This window comes from Neodiprion lecontei, chromosome 4 (genome assembly GCF_021901455.1).
Source record: "Neodiprion lecontei isolate iyNeoLeco1 chromosome 4, iyNeoLeco1.1, whole genome shotgun sequence".
Classification (NCBI taxonomy): domain Eukaryota; kingdom Metazoa; phylum Arthropoda; class Insecta; order Hymenoptera; family Diprionidae; genus Neodiprion; species Neodiprion lecontei.
In genome coordinates, this window is record NC_060263.1 from 40,105,474 (window position 1) to 40,122,466 (window position 16,993).

Below are 16,993 nucleotides of genomic sequence, written 5' to 3' on the forward strand. Positions count from 1 at the left end.
GTCAAATAATGCCAGAAAAGAGGGGAGAGTTAAAATTGAAAGGGGAAGGAAAAATTTTACTGCCAATGTTTTCCCGGAAATTTGTCTCGAAATATCGTTTCAGATCGCAGCAATAAAATTAACTGGAGAATATTTCAAATTTTGTCTTTCACATACATGAGGAAATCGATAAAAATTGTTCAACTCGAGTTCTCGTGTTACTTGAAAACTCAAAAAAGAGGCAGAATTGAAAAATGAAAGGGGAGAAGCAGATTTCCTGTTCATTATTTTTCTGGTAAATTTTTTGTGAAAATCGTTTGAGAGCTAAGGAAGAGATCAAATATTAATACAAAATTTTTCAGAGTTTATTACGAAAGAGATCGAAATTTCACTATAACCGCTGAAATTGAATTTCAGCAGAAACGAGTATCCCTTAATGTAAACTTCAAAGTGAAATTCTTCTTCAAGATATTTCGAAAATTATAAGATAAGCACGTGGAAAAGACCAACATATTTGTGTAAAAATGTTGGAAATTGAAGTGATATGAAGAATTTTGTGGACATCGAGCTGATCAAAAAACTATACTTATTAAATATGAAAACTTGAATCACCTGTTTTGTATTACTACCTGAAAATCTCCACAATTGATTTATGAAACAATTTTTCCAACAACGTTTTCAAAAAAGTCGAATTTCACCCAAGCTGAAAATAATTAATCTACCTATTCCGTATTACTGCAGTTGTTCAAATCAACTTTTTGTACAATATATCTAGAAAAAAGTGTACTAAAATGTCTGTAAATTCGACCCGACTCGAGTTTTTGAAAAGAAAATCTTGTCGGTAAGACAGCGAGCTCATAATTTTTGTGCTAAATTTGTCCCAAACTAAAACAAAAAATTGAACTGCCTATTCTGAATTACTGCAGATGTTCCAATCAACTATTTGTACAATATATCTAGGAAAGAAGTGTACTAAAGTGTCTGTAATTTTGACCTGACGAGAATTTTTGAAAAGAAAATCTTATCGGTAAAACAGAGAGCGCATAATTTTTGTTCTAAATTTGTCCCAAACTAAAAAAAAAAATTGACCTGCCTATTCCGAATTACTGCAGATACTCCAATCAACTTTTTGTACAATTTCTGTACGAAAAAAATATACTAAAATGTCTACAAATTCGACTCGACGCGACTATTCGAAGAGAAAATTTTATCGGTAAAACAGAGAGCTCATAATTTTTGTTCTAAATTTGTCCCAAGCTAAAAAAAAAAAAAATTGACCTGCCTATTCCGAATTACTGCAGATATTCCAATAAACTTATTATACAATTTCTATAAAAAAAAATATACTAAAATGTCTACAAATTCGACTCGACGCGACTATTCGAAGAGAAAATTTTATCGGTAAAACAGAGAGCTCATAATTTTTGTTCTAAATTTGTCCCAAGCTAAAAAAAAAAAAAATTGACCTGCCTATTCCGAATTACTGCAGATACCCCAATAAACTTATTGTACAATTTCTATAAAAAAAAATATACTAAAATGTCTACAAATTCGACTCGACGCGACTATTTGAAGAGAAAATTTTATCGGTGAAACAGTGAGCTGTCAACTTTATTGCGTGTCCAAGCCATTCAGGTAAGTTTACAAGATGAAGCGGAGACCTGCATTACAGGAGGCATGACCACAATATAATCGAGTACAAGAGTTTTACTATCTTATCGGAGCACCGAGGGACACGGAAATATCTATAATTAAAAAACGCAATAACAATAAAAAATAGAAAAACAAGAGCGAGCGATAAGCGAGCTCGACGCAACGGCGGCGAGTGCTTTTAACATGCTGTCTTCTTTTTTTACCTCGGCGAAGGTTAAGCGACTCTGGAGGCTTAATGATTGGTTACAAGACCGTGAAAAGTTTTCCGCGCACGCGAAAAATTCTGACATAAATTTTTACAACAAGGTAAAATTAGGGCGAAAAAAATTGTTGGCAATTACAACAAATTGAAGCGAAAATACAGGTAATTATATCGGACGATCACAAAGTGCGAGGGGATTACGCCGGTAAAGTACAATAATTATTAATTATGTTCTCAGAAAATGTAAAATAAAATTTAACAGCGAATCACGTTTGAAATTCACGGGAAGGAATTTATACAAACGCGTAAACCGTATTACGAAATCTAAAGCTAGTCGACAATGAAATTTCATTCCGTTTAGTCATCGCGATGGATTTTGGCACCGCCAACATATCGACTTTGGGCTGATTACGGCCATTTACACAAGAGACTCGAAACGTGTCTGCGGCGGTGAATTTTGTCTATTCGTTAATTATCTTCTTTCGTGTCTTCTAATACTGTCGTCAGCAGTGTTATTTAACTTAAGGATTTTCAATTTCAACTATTAATTCAAGTTATTTATCAATATACGGAAAATAAAGTACTGAAAATCCATGATTATACACTTGTCGATAGATTTCGTATCGCAAATTCCAGCCTAATGACTCGACGTAAGGATTTATAGATACGATGTGCTAAAGAAGATTCGCCTTTCCGGTTGATTGCGAGATTACGTTATTGCTCTCTGCAAAGCTAGTCGCAAGTTTAAATATCCAACACTTTCGGTATACGCATAAAATAGAATTAATGGCGTTGAAAATTTCGCGAATGAAATTATTCTAAGAGTGCTTAATTTCAATTCTTTGTTTTTTTTTTTTTTGTTTTTTTTTATTTTTAGAAAGTCACGAGGTATCCAATTTAAAGCTTGGCAATCTAATTATTTCTCTGATCTACCCGACGATGGAAAAAACTGAGTGAAAAAGGTTGAAGCAGAAAAAAAAAAAAAAAGAAAAAAAAACCAATTTAACAAACTACGAGTGAATTATAAATGAACGCGAGGCAAAGACCGAGAAATCTTTTTTATATCTCTTAAAATAAATTGCACCGTTATTTCTTCTTCTCTATTTCTACACTTGTTTCTTTTCTCTTTCTCCTCGTTCCTATTCTCCCAGAATTTTTTTAATTCTCTTTTTATTCTCTCGTTCTCTCGCCATTCTTTCCAAATACCCGAAACAAAAGCCGGAGATCTTAATAAACGGAGGTTTCTTCGTCAACTTTTTCCACCAACCGTGCAGATATTTTTTTCTAATTATACAGATTTTAATGACAATGTTTTCAGACCGATTTTAATCAGACTTAAGACACAACGATTACGATTATTTCAGAAAAATTACGTGCCGCAATTATTAGACAAGATGAATTATCCGAGAAAAATTTGAGCGGTGTTAAAATTAATTAAACAGTTCCTACAAATTTTTTCAATAACGGCGAACAAATAAATCATAAACGTAATATGCTTGCAATCGGCTTTACAGAAACGACAGTGAGTTTATTACATGAGTAAATTTCGTAGTACGAAAAGCTCGATAATAAAACACGTCAACGACAAGTATCGACTATTCTACACCGCTTCCGTTTCCGGTCGAGGCATGGATGACGTCTCAAACCGGATGTCATCCTGTTGACTCACCGAAGAATTCGAATCCAACTTCCGTCAATATCACGAACGATATTATTTATTCGTCATTTATTGCTCTCTTGAGCTCAAATCGTACCAATAAAAATTCATTCTCTATTTACCGGAAACTCACTGACATATGACGATAAAACATTGATTAATTTTTGTTTTTTTTTTTTTTTTTCGCCACGGAAGCGCAATTATACGTTTGAGATCTTTGTTCGTCAACCAATAAATTCCAAGCGTCTTTACTATACGTTAATTATCAAAATTTCTCCACCAACGAATTACATTCACGAAAATACCTTTTCGTTCCATATGTTTAATTATAACAATTGTAAACAATTATGGATTCACAAAAAATCTTAATCATTCCAAAGTTCGAGTATTTTTTTTTTTTTTCTTAACCGGAAGATGCAAAAGAATTCAGGAATTGTGACCGAAAGGGTCAACGATCGATCGATTATCTGAATTATAGTCACCAAGAATTTACGATTGCATTATTTTTTAATTCCTGTATCGAAAATACGTCGCAATCTATTCTGTTTCAAAGTTAGACTTCCTAGCCGAAGATCGTTAAAAAAGATCGTTATCGACATGCTTCAACTCAAACTCCATGGACCTCGAGAAATTTTTCAAGTTTTGCAATTTTGCAACGAGACAGGATTCGCTAAGGGTGGTCAGTCGATTCGATTCAGAATCAGATGATGACGATTAACTTGTTGCCTGCTCATTAAAATTTGTCAGAACAAAATAAAATAGAGTACGGTACAATTATAGCTAGCTAATTAATCCGCCATTTTGCGTTTGGCTAATTTTTTTACCCTCCAAAAGAGTGCCGATGAAATTTTTTTTAAATCATTTTATATAATATTCATCTTCTCTAAAAATAGTTGTTGCATAATTTAAACTTACACATTCTCAAACAACTGAGGCAAATAATAAAGTGATCGAGAAAAGAGACGGTCCAAAAAAACCGAACCGATCAACAGTCAAACAAGTAATCAAATATCCCAAAAACAACATGACCGATGAGATCCAAAATTCATTCGGTTCTAAGCTGAAAAATCTGCGTCGATTGATATAAAAATCATCAAATTCGTTGATCGATTCTCGAGTCAGCATGACTTCTATTCATTTATCCAAAAATTGTGAAACTACCGTACCGATCATAACTCCCCAAAAAACAAAAAAACAAAACCTAACGATTTCTAAGCGAAGAAAAGTCCCATCGATTAAGACCAAAATCCTGCAAATCCGTTCATTCGTTCACCAAATATCGCGAATCAAAAAATTACGAAGCTGAATCTAGGATCTAAAATCATCATCCCAACGTTCGAAATGTTAATTCGAATGAAACAAGGAAGCCAAGTCAGGAAATGAAAATTATTCTTCAAAAACCTCGAACTTCGTAACGCTTTTACAAAATTACGAGGATAAAACTGAACTCAATCTTTCTATTTCAAAAAAAGTTTCCAAAACACGTTTTAGTCGCAAGCTCCGGCAGCTAGTTTGAAAAAAAAAAAAAAAAATCAATCTCACCGTCAAAAACACCGTCAAAAACAACTTTTCACTCGCACGAATTTCACGTCCCAACAATATTTCCCTCCTATAATTTTTCCTCATAGAAAATTGACAAATTTCCAAATCATCGATGTACGACGACGACACACGAATAATTCACCTGTTTTCTTCATCCCCTGAGTTGTGTCCTTGGTGGTTTTTACGTTCCCCCCCGTATCCTTGCCCCCCTTGTATGCCTTGCTCTTGGCGAAGTTGTCGTTGCAGTTTCCGTGAAGCGTTTTCTCGTCTTCCTTGCCCCCCTCTTCACCCTCGTCGCACTCCTTCGGTGACTTCCGGCCTGCCCCCCTTCCCCTCGTCGAACTCTTCTTCCCGTCCTTCCGCAGCGTCATTATTCCGACTCTTCGTGACGACAGAAATACCCAAGAAACTCACAAAACTTCACTGGCTCACCGATCACTTGCACTAATTCCTTATCCCTTCCACTCTTATTCGTCGTACTTATGTTTGTTTATTCATTTGTCGTTGCTGATTTCTTTTTTTTTTTTTTTTTTTTTAATTCTATTTTCTCGATTTTAGGTCACTCGCGTTATTTATTTATATTATACATCCGATCGGGTCACTTTTAATTTTTTTATTTCACGTGTATATAATAATAACGATAATAATAAATAATATTTTCACTTTCCGACAACGTATTCTTACCTAATCAATGTCGAGATATAACGTATCTGTTAGGTTTCAAATGTTCAAACTTGCGATAATCAATTCAGTCTCGATCGACGATCATACCTGTACCTGCCCATATAATACCGAAATATTGACCTTTTGTAATTTATATGTGTAAAGACGAGGTTATGTAACGTGATGCTTGATCGATAATCACGCCTGCAACGTATAACGCGGATGAAATAATTTCCGTTATATCTTTGCGAACGTCTTGGAGGAGTGAAAAAGAAAACAAAACGGCAAGTCGTCGCCTAGTCAAAACCGATGTGTACAAAAATTTCTTGCCTTAATAAACGTTTCAGTACGAATTTTTATATACCACGATTTTCGGTGGTCTCAACTTTTGACACCACATTCACCGACGTTGAATAACCGTCCCCCCAAAAAATTCTTTCATCTCGGTAATAATATTTGAATTTTTTTCATCACCGCGAAAACCTTCGAAAACTCGCTAAACTGTGAGGTTAATTGCAAGTTGAGAGGCGAGATGGGCAACAGGTGTCGTTATTAAATGGGGAAAGAGAGAGAAAGAGAGAGAGAGAGAGAGAGAGAGAGAGATATCGTATCGAGGACAAATCGAGTCGGTAATGAACGGCGTCTTGTCGCTGCTATCACTTTGCCTCCCCGTCCTCCCCCCCCCCCCTCCTTTTACTTCGACGCGTGGAAAATCGACGTGTCTATCTATACACTCGTGAAGCCGCGATCATCTCTTACGGGTCACCGATCAAAAAACTCGCTTCGCTGCGAAAAACGTGTCGAAAACGGCGCACGTTTCCGTCCGTTGTCTTGAAATTGTATCCTCGTTTTTTTTTTTTTTTTTTTCCGTTTCTCGTCGACAAACTGTGATCGCGACACTCGGAAGCTTGCAGGCACTAGAAATTAACAACGGCGAAAGCTCGAGCTTCGCGATCGCGGCTGGGATCGTCTTTGTCCAACGATCCCGATCGAAAACGCCAGAGACTCGACAGTTGGCGAACGTACGACGCGTGGTTCAATGTCCGTAATCAGACGTAGACTGATCGCCGAATCTTCCGCTCGCTGGTCGCTGCTGTACTGCTAACTCGCCAAAATTCAAGACTTGCCCCCCACCCATCAACCCTCACGCTGTTCGCAGGTTGCCTCATTCAACCGGTCGTTCGTTTCGTTACTCGATCGACGATGTGTGAGATATTCTGTTGATCAGCAACGACGACGATCGAACTTTGGCATTTCTTACGAAACCGCAGAGATTTGTATTATTGCTATACGCACGTTGCGTCAGGTGAATATTGAGTTACGGATGATGTGTGTAAATTAGGGTGGTAGTTGTTCACGGTGTCGATGTATTTTTGCCAGACCATCCCCCGAATCAACTTCAAACAATTCGAAAACGATCGAATAATTTTTTTTTTCAGATTTTTACACAGAATCTAAGATAGTCCGCATTGCGGACGAAGTTTCTTGTGGATATTAACGTGGGTAAAACTTTTCTTTCTCAGTATATATTTTATTGCAAGAGTGACAGTGTTGCAAATAATCTGCAACCGCGAGGCTTTGGTGAGAATTAGTGCCGATGTCTGGGAAAAAAATACACGTCATCGTACCAGGCAATATAGACGAATTGGACAACCTCGAAATCTGACCTTTTTTTTTTTTCATTTAGAGGAAGTGCAATTCGTCTAGATTGCTCCTCGTACGATGATGTGTATTTTTTTTTTTTTTTTTCTTCATATAGTATCACTAATGCCGACTAATACCTCGCGGTTACAGATTTTTTGGAACATTGTTACTTTCAGGATAAAATATATAGTGCGAAAAAAAGTTTTTCTCGTGTCATTTCCGTAAGAAACTTGGATCACAATGCGGGCTATCTCAGACTTGGTGTAAGAGTCTGAAAAAATTTGGCGACTCTTTTTAAATGATTTGAAATTGATTTCAGTGATGGGGCGGTAAAAATTCGTCAACACCCTAAACAGAAGAACAATTTGTGAAAAGATAAATTACACGTGTGGGCAGGGTAAAGTGTTTTACGAGAAAATGGTTATTATTATCTGACTATGGAGAAGAGATCATCGATGGATAAAAAAAAAATTATCCAGATTATGCGATATGTCGTTTTCCTGGATGTAGTTGAATATGTATAAAAGATGAGGAAATGAAAGGAGAAAATCTTGAAAGATGAATTGTACATTTGTAAAGTACAGTGTCGTACGAGACAATGGGTATTGTTGTCTAGAGATGAAGATAAGATGATTCACAGATGAACAATTTATCCAGATAATATGAAAGATTGTTTTCCTTGGTAAAGTTATCTCTATAAAAGATAATATACACCCAATTTTCGTATAAATAACCGATAAGATAACGATAAAAGTATGAGATTCTTGATATATTGAGAAAAAAGAAATTTTGAAAGGCGAATGATACTTTGGATAATTCGAATGATTATCTTGTATCAAATTGCCTAGATAAGGAACAGTACCAGTTCATTTGTGTAAAAAGTGCTCAGCAGTTGATTAAATATTTCTATTTGTTTGTCATTATTTTAATGAAATCTTGAAAAGTTGGCTATTCAATTATGCCAAATATGATTTAAAAAGAAACGTGTTGCAGTGCATTTGTCGGAAACAGATTTTCTGACCATAAACATTCGTCATCGCATGTGAAATCAAATGGGTATATTAAATTTCGAACAATTCTAAACCAGTTGTAAACCAGTATAATTTTTTCCTCCTTTTCTAGGAAAATCGTTGTACGCAGATTGCGAATGATAAATAAGTTCAAGAAATACTCAAATATCTTGGTAATATTAATGAAAAAGCGTTGATTCAACCGGTTTCCGATTATTGAGAAAGTATTAATACCGATTCAAATACTCGTCACCCAACATCAGATTTTATTTACAATTAGACGTAAGAACAAGTGTTTAATCTCCGGTGCGTTTCAAGCCTAGAAATCGGATTTAAAATCCAACAATTTCCAACTAGAAAATAATTATTATGCGTCGATTGGGATCGAAATAACAAAAATCTGTTTATTCAATCCCGATATACATCGTTGGACGAAAATTGATCACATACCGAGGTGTGAAAATGGCCCAAGTTAATTCTCCAGACCTCGAAATGTGGAAATGCAGCGAAGACAAAAATCTTTATTTTTCAGGGTGATTGAATAAACTCCCCTTGTTATTTTTTCACACAGAAAATAAGAAAACCCAGAGAACTCGGAGAGATCAGAGAAAAGAGATGAGCTCATAGAACTCTGATGTAAAAAAGAAAATAGGGCAAAAACTTTTCACGCTCATACGATATAATATTATAGATGTATTACATAAAATAGGTTGAAGTTATTGACGCTAGCGTAACGCGATGTTACAACAGAAAACATTATTCTTAGGTTTTTATAATGACTTTGAAGGAGTTTCAAGTTTTCCACATACTTATACTTGTAGTTTTATGAGAATGCTAGACACCGATTACGATTTAACAAATTTCTTTGCAAACTTCAATTTCGTTATTTACAAGGCACACCTGAAGGGAGGAAGGAGAACAGGATGTGCGTATGTACAAGGATCACGAACGATGACGCGACTCGTTCCTGCGCCTTCTTCCTCATTTCATTGCTCTTGTTTACTTGTTTACTTGCTGGCAATTTTTTTCTTTCCTCTTTCTTTATTTTTTCACCGTGTAAGATACAAATATTGATCTTAGTACGTAACGAGTGTGTAATTCCATAACTGTCAAATATCCCGTACAGTCAGATGTTTTAAAAATTATCTTTGTACCCAATACTTGATACGTAGTTTAATAATTACACAAAAATACACCAATCTACGCTTGAGATATTTTATTTCATCTCTCTTCAATGCAATTGAGAGAAAAAGGGAGAGACGAGTCATAAAACGCCGATACGCAAAATGACAACAACAACGATAATAATTATTTCTACAGTACAGTAACAATAAGTTTTATCAGAAATAAAAACTCACCTCGTATATAACGTGAATATTACAAAGGTGAAAAAATTTTGAAACAAAAAATTCACTACATCAAGGAACAACGAATTTTGAATTCATCACCCGTTCTTTTCCGATACAAATGTACGCCAGCTGAACATATTATGTCATTTTACTAACGATAAATTTGATAATACTCATTCGTTGGATAAGAATAATCCTGCACCGCATATCCTAGGGGGACGCGTAAATCACGAATGCAAAAAAAAAAAAAAAGAAACGAGCGAAGGCAATCAATGAAAAAAATAAGCTCTGATAAATGGCAATCGAATCCACGGTACGAAATTCGCGTGTTATTAATTGGCCAGTGGAATTTGCGAATACTAGAATTTAGAAATTATTACGGCACTTTGTTTTTTTTTTCTCCCCGCAGGATTGTAATCGGACTAAGAATTGATAGACGATTAGGAAAGAATCGTACGTGGATAATCGATTTCCTGTATGGAAATTTGTCGGGTGATGTAATTAAAGTATGCTAAGCGATTGAAACAATTACGTCTGCAGGACTGTGGGTGAAGGTGGAGGGCGTATGGTAATGACGTGCCTAAATTGATACGCCGAATGATATTCAAAATCGTTTCATAACCTCGTTCACTTCCGTTGCAGGTACAAATGTGTACGTTGGTAAGTATCTACGTATCGCATGACAGGAGAAATTCATTTTCACGTTTCCACGATATTTTTTGAATTACTGTAGAATAATACATGCCATATTCGTATATACGCATACGTTCGTACGCAGCTTGTAATGCAAAGCGGATCGTCGTATTATTTTACACTCGGTGAGATTTTACTGGCAAACATTTCCTACCTATAATATTTTCAATTTTCAAAACGAATAAGATTGATGTTGGTAAACGTATGTAAAAAGTATAAGAAATACTGGAGTTACGAATGAAAGCTTATTTCCGGATATCGATGCTTTGTTTCAGATCGTTTTGAAATTGTTCAAAACTTTGACAGCTTAGTTCGATTTTTTATTTTGCTTCGAACGACATTTTTTTCAAAAAGTATAAACTGAAAGACTTTTGTTATTTCATTATATTCCCATCGTTGAGTATTTGATTTTATAACAACCTAATTATTCCATCGATACTATTTTTGTAAATGTGAAAAAAATTATCGCAGCTATTTACAGTATCGAATATTAAAATTTGACAAATATCGTACTGCATTAAACTTACGATTATCTCGTGACAAAGTTAATAAAAAGCAAAGTTTAATATTCGGTCATATATCCAACTTCTTTAAGAGTCTGTAAAAATATGCCGGTAATTATCTCAATGAGGAAAAATTGAAACACGATTCGCAGAACGATGACACAGAAATGATCTTCGCGTGCGGATTGAATCAGATTTTTGGAATGTCGTAAAATAATCAAAGAGCTGAGAGGAAATGATAAATTAATTTAAAAAATCCGACCCACGCTGCAGCTGCTCCCGAGGGATAAAATCAGTCGAGAATGCATTTTTCCCGCTGCCGTGTGGTACATGTATACATATATATATATATATAATAGGGTGATTCAAAAAAAAACAAAAATTTTTTTTTTCTCGCAAACAGGCTTAAAAGTTTCCTTTTGGCGTAAAAAAGTGCCAGTTAAAATTTGAGCCCTTAATATTAATATTCAGGTTGTCCGCATCGCACTTTTCTATTTCCCATAAGAATAACATGGGATAAATTTTTTTTGCACCTTCTGATTTTTATTGCTTGCCTATCGTGTGTCATAAAAAAAAACTATTGCTTAATCTTATAGAGAATTGAACGCTCTACAAAAAAGATCTCTTATGATTTGTTGCGGAAACTAATAGTTCAAAAGTTATTCGAGGTCAAAGTTCAAGTTATCGCAAATTTTACCGTTTTTAAACATATATACACAAATAAACACAGATAAACACAAATTTTCTGATAAATTTTTTTAATCAAACCATGAAATTCGCTGTAATGCATTAAAAACGGTAAAATTTGCGATAACTTGGATTTTGACCTCGAATAACTTTTGAACTATCAGTTTCCGCAACAAATCATAAGAGATCTTTTTTGTAGAGCGTTCAATTCTCTATAAGATTAAGCAATAGTTTTTTTTTATGACACACGATAGGCAAGCAATAAAAATCAGAAGGTGCAAAAAAAATTTATCCCATGTTATTCTTATGGGAAATAGAAAAGTGCGATGCGGACAACCTGAATATTAATATTAAGGGCTCAAATTTTAACTGGCACTTTTTTACGCCAAAAGGAAACTTTTAAGCCTGTTTGCGAGAAGAAAAAAAATTTTTGTTTTTTTTTGAATCACCCTAATATATAATCCTCATTGCGCCTGCACTTTTTTTACCCAAGCGTCCGTTTTAATCCGTTCCTAACGTTGTAATTAATTAATCTGCAGAAGGATTTCGGCACGGTGCCGATATTTTCTAACAATAAGCCAAACTTTCGCATGCAGAACTCGGATTTCACCCTATGCGAAATCCTATGCCAACCACCCGGATATTATAAACGGACTTATCGCTGCCTCCTTGACTTTTGACACGTTCTAAATTAGGGCTTAAATTATAACGCGTTACCGTCTAAGATATTACGTTACAAGGATTCAGTGTCTTAAACTTTGTTCCACGAGCTACGCAATTTAGCCTATTAATTAATGTTACACACGTTTTAGAAACAGAATTCTCGCCTCTTTGAATGATTTGTCTTTTGACAGACAGCGAGAACGAAGCCTGAGAAGTAATTATGTTCGTAAAAAGAGGAATATCCCTTGCATACGGTATATATGATAATTTTCTCACTTAATTTCTTCTTTCCGCATTTTTTTTTTTTTTTCTATCTCCTTTTTATTACATTTTTGTAATTATAGTTATACACGAAGAGAAATGATTCGTCGAATTGACGAAATATTATGGACATCAAATAATAACGAAATAAGCATTCTTCATTCAAACAATAATAATGACATTGGTCGATTTGGAAGAGAAAGAAAAAAAAAAAAAATTACGAAAAACGACAAGAACAATAATTTGGATTACACAGAGAAACCGCGTTCATATTTGAATAAAAGAGACGTAATTAATTCTCTCGCTTCCATTAATATGCACACATAGTTGGGTAAATTTAACGTGAATCGTGTTTTTGTGTCCATTTTATTGTCACACGTTAATGTGTTACAGTCAGTGTATGCGTAGAAACTATATTTAGAACACGGATTGCATCATCGTACATAACCTACATGATATACGGAGTCTGGATTTGCACTTAATAACAGGCGTATATAATTTCGCCTGCGAGATTTAAATCCTTGAAGAATCATCAGCCGTAACTATACCTTATAGCAAGTCTTACGAATCATCGCTAACGACTGATGAATGGTTTAATGCGCATGCGCTGGAATTCGAGAGCAAGAGCAATTGTTTTGTCAAGGTGACCAACGTTTTTCAGGTTACATACATCGCGGCGATATGTCATCTGAACTTGTGACGGTTGGTCGGCCTGACAAAACAACTGCTTCTGCTCTAGAATTTTAGCGCATGCGCGTTGAGTCATTCAACCGTTAGCTAATCGCTTTGTGCAGTATATATTATGGAGGACTGAGGTGAGGAAGACTATCTCCGTGTATAGAAGGTGTCCTTTAAATAAAGTACAATCAAGATGGTTTTGATGTAGCAAAAGTTTCACATTTAAAAGAAAACGCCAATCAGATTGAACCCTGATTTCACATTCAAAAGAAAGCGCTAATCAGATTGAACCCTGAATGCTTACATTGGTCAACATAATTTTGTAACAAGGAAAATGCTTGTCAATGTGAAATACGGTTCTACCCTCATTGTAAAACCATATTTATTTTGATTCGATCAAGTCTAGTTTTTGCGTCACAGCTACTACAAATAAAATTGAATGTTTATCGTTTTGATTTACCTTTTTTGATTCGACGTGTTTTATTATTTACAATAAATACCAGTTAGTTAGTTACAATAAATAACGAAACACACTTAATCAAAAAAGATAAGTCAAAACGATAAACATACAATTTTACTGCTAGTATCTGTAACACAAAAACTAGTCCTGATCGAATCAAAAGAAATATGGTTTCATAATGAGGGTAGATTAAAGGAACTTGAAAATCAGTAAACACTTTCTTTGTTACAAAATTTTTTTGACCAGTGTACTGTAATACTCTGCATAATCTCATTTTTGTTCCTAAAAATTGGATTTTATGGTGGTACATGGTACATGATTCAACTTGAGGACAAAACGCGGTGTATTTTCACCTGACGTCGCCTCATATCTCCATCTCGCAATTAAATAGAACTCTGCAGCAGTATCCCAGAAGCATGGATAACCTCTCTCTCTCTCTCTCTCTCTCTCTTTCGATCCGCAGTCTATCAGCGATATCGAAGCGTCTGTATTATCGTTACATTATACCTACGTATGCATTATAAAAGGCCGGGTAGAGACGCAGATTCGGATGATTAATGAAGCTCCGCGTAATCTATCCGCCATCTATCCATTTATCTGTTTGTCTATTTATCTACGGATCTGGTAGCAAATGTACAACGTATGCGATCCACGCTGCCGCGGCACATACTTCGCAAATTCACTCTCCTCGTAAACAGTACGTGTATATATATACATATATATATATATATATGCATGTGTATACGTGTACATATTACAGGTATGTGATTACACCTATACGCATAACACATGTAATACATATACGGACGTAGTTGCAGGCATTCGAAAACTGTATAACGTGAATTCTAAAACTGGCTTTGAGTTTCGCCTTATCGTTTCGCTAGTCGAGACGTACAAACATTAATACACGATCATTATACGTATAACCCGATGCACGGTATTATCCACCAACGGATGATTAGTCGAGGTATCGTGGATAATTTTCGTTGCGTAACTAATTGTCACTTGTGATCGATGTTGGACCGCGATTAAGGATGCATGCGCGAGATTATTGTACATTGCACATTGTTACGATGAGAGAAAAAATAAATAAATAAATAAATAAATAAGATTGAGAACTCGCACTCGTTAATTTCTTTTTTGTTTTTTTTTTTTTTTCTATTTTTAGTATAACGTTATATTCATAAATACTATTTATTTATACAGCAGTTGGTGTTTGAATTTTTCCAAAAAAAAAAAATTTTTCGCTGCTGTGCAGATGCATACCGTTATGGATCAACAGGCGTGTATCACGGGTGTATGCGTTCACTGAAAATATGACGCGACTTCCGTTTCTGCGGCACTCGCATATATCGGCAACGGAAGGCGAGAACCGGACGACTAGCGTGCATCGAATGCAAAAATTCCGATACCACTAACTAACCGGGAGAATTAACGACAGGTAAGCAAATCTGCTGGCTTGTAATGCTCACTATTTACTGCTGGCACTTCGGGTGACGGAGACAGAGGGACAGAGAGAAAGAGAGAGAGAGAGACAGATAGATAGATAGATAGAGAGAGAGAGAGAGTGGGAAGGGGAAGGTGAGGGAAGGTAGAGGAATATTCCGTAAGTGAGAGTAAGAGTCGAGTGTGTACCTTAGGATTAGAGTTGGTGATGGGGGGGGGGGGGGGGGGGGGGATAAGGAAAAGAGAGGGGAAGAGAGAGAGAGAGAGAGAGAGAGCAGGCGGCTTACAGATAGGTGCGATGATACGAAATGTGTAAGCGCACTTGTGAAGGAAGAGTCGACGAAGAGGAAGTGTGGGGGGGGGGGGGGGGGATTTCGCAACGTGGTTCGTTGCAGGGGTTCTCAAAGAGACAATTTACTCGATTAATGTATATTATCATAATAATGTGATTTTATCATTTGTTTCTTGTATTTTATACATTTTATACTGTTATATATAATGTGATAACTGTTAAGCGGCTGGAAATTATGAAATATTTTATATTTTATTTACAGTTGGTTGTTGTAGGAGAAAGATGATTGACGCAAAACGTTCTTTAATATTTTAACGTCAAATAGCTGAGGGAGGGGGGAGGGGGGGGGGGGGCGGGGATAATTTACTCGGTATGCAAATGTTTTAAATCCTGTTCTCAATGTAATATAATTATTCTTTCGTCTGAATTATACATGTTACATAGTTTTTGTACTTAAACACCGAATCTCAAAACTGACCCGATGAAAATGAATCCTATAATTTTCTACGAATTTTTGTTCGGGAAATTGAGACATTTCGTACAATTTTGTAGAAAAAAAAAATTGTTTTCGTACAACATTGTAAATATGCATTGTTTGTCATAAAGAAAAACATGGTTGATACTACTATAATTTTTAACGAAAATTAACAATTCTTCACGGGAAACAATGCATATTTACAATTTTTGTTACAAATAATACAAAATGTTTCAATTTCTGTAAAAATTCGTGTTAGTAGAATTTTTTACCAGGGTAAACGAACGTTTACTTATATTATACATATTCAGACAAATTACACGATTATTGTACACATTTATTTCCAACTTGTTTTTCCGAATCCATAAAAACAACTTGATACTCGTTATTTGTTCGTAAATTAATTCCCCGCAAGTCGTCGGTGAGAATTAAATTTTCGATATCACTAATATTTAATCTATTTTTTCCCGAATCATAAACTTATCGTCTGTAAATTATAACCATAGTGCATATCGGATTTTTTTTTTTCATCAACTGACAAGTTAAGAATACAATCCGTTACCAGCGATGTGTCGGAAATTCGTTAACGAATGAAATTGGCAATTTTTCATTAAAATAGGGTGAATTGCTGTAAAAATATTTCGGTGAAAATATAGCATATGAATGATTGTACCAATGTATGATATTAACAAGTTAAATTTGGTACTAAAAAAAAAAAAGAAAAAAAAAAAAAATTTTTGCAACGGCATAGGGATTTTTTAAAATTAGATTCAATTTCATTTGCTTCGATTTAACTTTGTGCGAACTTCTGTTTCGTCATGTTTTCGTTTCTGTTCTATAAAGTATCCTTAAAATCCGTCTTTTCGAAATTTTCAATTTCGAAATATAACCTCGACTCTTGAAGCTTTCTGTGTGTCACCAGCCTGGAGCTTCCTTCGATCGTCTATATAACGCAACGATACTAAAAATCCGAACTCTGCGCAAGAGATTTTCATATACAAGTTAAAACGTATCATGAATGATTAAATCGAATTCAAACTCGTTGCCATGACTCCGAAAACGTGGAATGAATTGGAATTAGTGAAATTATCTCGCGGCTTCCGCAGTTCCATTAATTAACTGATCCACCCTACGGC

At 35.2% G+C, this 16,993-nt stretch overlaps 1 protein-coding gene and 1 long non-coding RNA gene across 7 annotated transcripts in view; one reads left to right on the forward strand and one right to left on the reverse strand.

Annotated features, from left to right (window-relative positions):
- LOC107221776 (pleckstrin homology domain-containing family G member 5) overlaps positions 1–15,107 on the reverse strand; it is a 164,319-nt gene extending 149,212 nt beyond the window's left edge. For 2 of the 6 annotated variants that reach the window (XR_006904011.1, XM_046738167.1), the window contains exon 1: positions 5,176–6,378. Coding sequence is in view for 1 of the 6 variants with exons in the window: in XM_046738167.1 (XP_046594123.1) it covers positions 5,176–5,404 (229 nt within the window). In the remaining 5 variants the exon portion in view is untranslated. Of the gene's footprint in view, positions 1–5,175; positions 6,380–14,155; positions 14,314–14,910 lie in introns of those variants that run through there. The other 4 variants (XR_006904012.1, XR_006904013.1, XR_006904015.1 and 1 more) reach the window with 4 other exon arrangements.
- LOC124294135 lies at positions 14,528–15,032 on the forward strand. The gene is made up of 2 exons (XR_006904026.1): positions 14,528–14,611; positions 14,903–15,032. It is a non-coding gene; the product is annotated as an uncharacterized LOC124294135 (long non-coding RNA).
- Positions 15,108–16,993: the final 1,886 nt, after the last annotated feature.